Consider the following 319-nt stretch of genomic DNA (forward strand, 5'->3'; position numbering starts at 1 on the left):
GGTGGGGGGGGTGTGTTGGGATCCATAGGGCACCAGGAGGGTTGTGGGAAGGTATGAGACATGTAGAGTGTGTATGGGGAGGTGGGGTCTGTATAGGCGACAGGGGTGTTGATAAAGAAGGTATTGGGGGAACGCAGAGTCAAAATGAAACAAAAAAGAAAAAGTAATTGAGAGGGAGAAGACTGTGAAGGTGTGGAAAATCAAAAAACACGTATATGGCATATAAAAGAGGGGCAGGGCATGTGTCTGGGGGTCTTATAAGGTCTCTTGCAGGCAGAGGTGGCCCGGCTGCAGGCGGAGGTGGCTGAGGTAAGGGGTG

General features: G+C 51.4%; 1 protein-coding gene across 1 annotated transcript in view; it reads left to right on the top strand.

The window, feature by feature from the left end:
* Nucleotides 1-319, top strand: part of TBC1D25 (TBC1 domain family, member 25) — a gene marked incomplete at both ends in the record, with an annotated part of 35,366 nt that overhangs the window by 16,760 nt on the left and 18,287 nt on the right. Inside the window, one exon of the mRNA XM_009891439.1 lies at nucleotides 274-309. Coding sequence (XP_009889741.1) covers nucleotides 274-309 — 36 coding nt within the window. The remainder of the gene's footprint in view (nucleotides 1-273; nucleotides 310-319) is intronic.

The sequence above is a fragment of the Charadrius vociferus genome, unplaced genomic scaffold (assembly GCF_000708025.1).
Source record: "Charadrius vociferus isolate BGI_N301 unplaced genomic scaffold, ASM70802v2 scaffold929, whole genome shotgun sequence".
In the NCBI taxonomy this organism is placed as follows: domain Eukaryota; kingdom Metazoa; phylum Chordata; class Aves; order Charadriiformes; family Charadriidae; genus Charadrius; species Charadrius vociferus.